Below are 1,034 nucleotides of genomic sequence, written 5' to 3'. Positions count from 1 at the left end.
TGACGGGTATGCTTCCATGGGGACCCGTCGCCCAAATATGGGTGACGTACTTCTTGTTCGAGTTAATTAAATATAGGATATTATGTATAGGATATACAACATAAAAATATTAAAAAGACATTATACCATACTTTTTATTAATTTATATTCTGGATAAAATATTACATTATGCTATGTCGCATGGTATTCGTTAAAACATTTCAAACACATTTGGAGTTTTTTTGGACACTTCGAACAATATGTTGTAGTTTTTTTTACGTTTATTCTCGCTTCTTAGGGTGCGACAGTTTGCCTCTTCTTCTTGTAACATAGGGCGCACATCCTTCTTATAGGCTTGCCCTGCTGATTCTTACGAATCTCCAAATGGTGGGACACCTTCGTTTTCTCCCGATAGTTGTCGGGCACAGTATTTTCTGAAGACACATCGAGCCATTCGGAAACGAGAATTTCCCGAAATTTTCTTATCGGTATTTTTTTGTTTGTGGCTGTTTGGTATACAATATGAGCATTTGTTATAGTTGTTCCTAAGATTAAATGTAGTGCTAATTTCCGATACCACTTGATGCTTTTCCGTATCGTAGTGGCATGTGAGACCATCTGGTCGCTTCTGTCCATACCACTTTTTCCACTATTGTATGCAATTACCGCCAAAGGTTTCTGTTTCGGAGGACGTCCGCGATATGTAGAATTCGAGCTTGAAATCATAATGGGGGTGCATGTTTTGTTGATAATATTTCAACATCTTGAACATCTCTCCATTTAAGCATCACAATACCGTTCTTATCTTCTCGTGTTATCATTCCACCTGTCTTCAACCGGTACGACATTACGAAATTGGGCATATATTTTTTGTTGTGTCGTACAGTTCCAACGACATGGGTCCTAAAATTTAAAAATTTGACTGCCAGCTGATAGCTGGCATAAAAGTTGTCGACGAACAAAGTTCGTCCTTCATTTAGCAATTTATCCGCAAGTTCAATGCAGACGTTTTCAGCTATGCCAACTTGCATACTTCCGGTGATATCTCGCTCAGA

At 38.4% G+C, this 1,034-nt stretch overlaps 1 protein-coding gene across 1 annotated transcript; it reads right to left on the bottom strand.

The window, feature by feature from the left end:
* Window positions 1–273: 273 nt before the first annotated feature.
* On the bottom strand, window positions 274–705 carry LOC143302922 (uncharacterized). Its single transcript, XM_076619994.1, has one exon. It carries the CDS (start codon window positions 703–705, stop codon window positions 274–276), a length of 432 nt encoding a protein of 143 aa, XP_076476109.1.
* Window positions 706–1,034: the final 329 nt, after the last annotated feature.

This window comes from Bombus vancouverensis, chromosome 7 (assembly GCF_051014615.1).
Source record: "Bombus vancouverensis nearcticus chromosome 7, iyBomVanc1_principal, whole genome shotgun sequence".
NCBI classification, from domain to species: Eukaryota; Metazoa; Arthropoda; class Insecta; order Hymenoptera; family Apidae; genus Bombus; species Bombus vancouverensis.
This window is presented reverse-complemented; position numbering and strand designations above follow the sequence as displayed.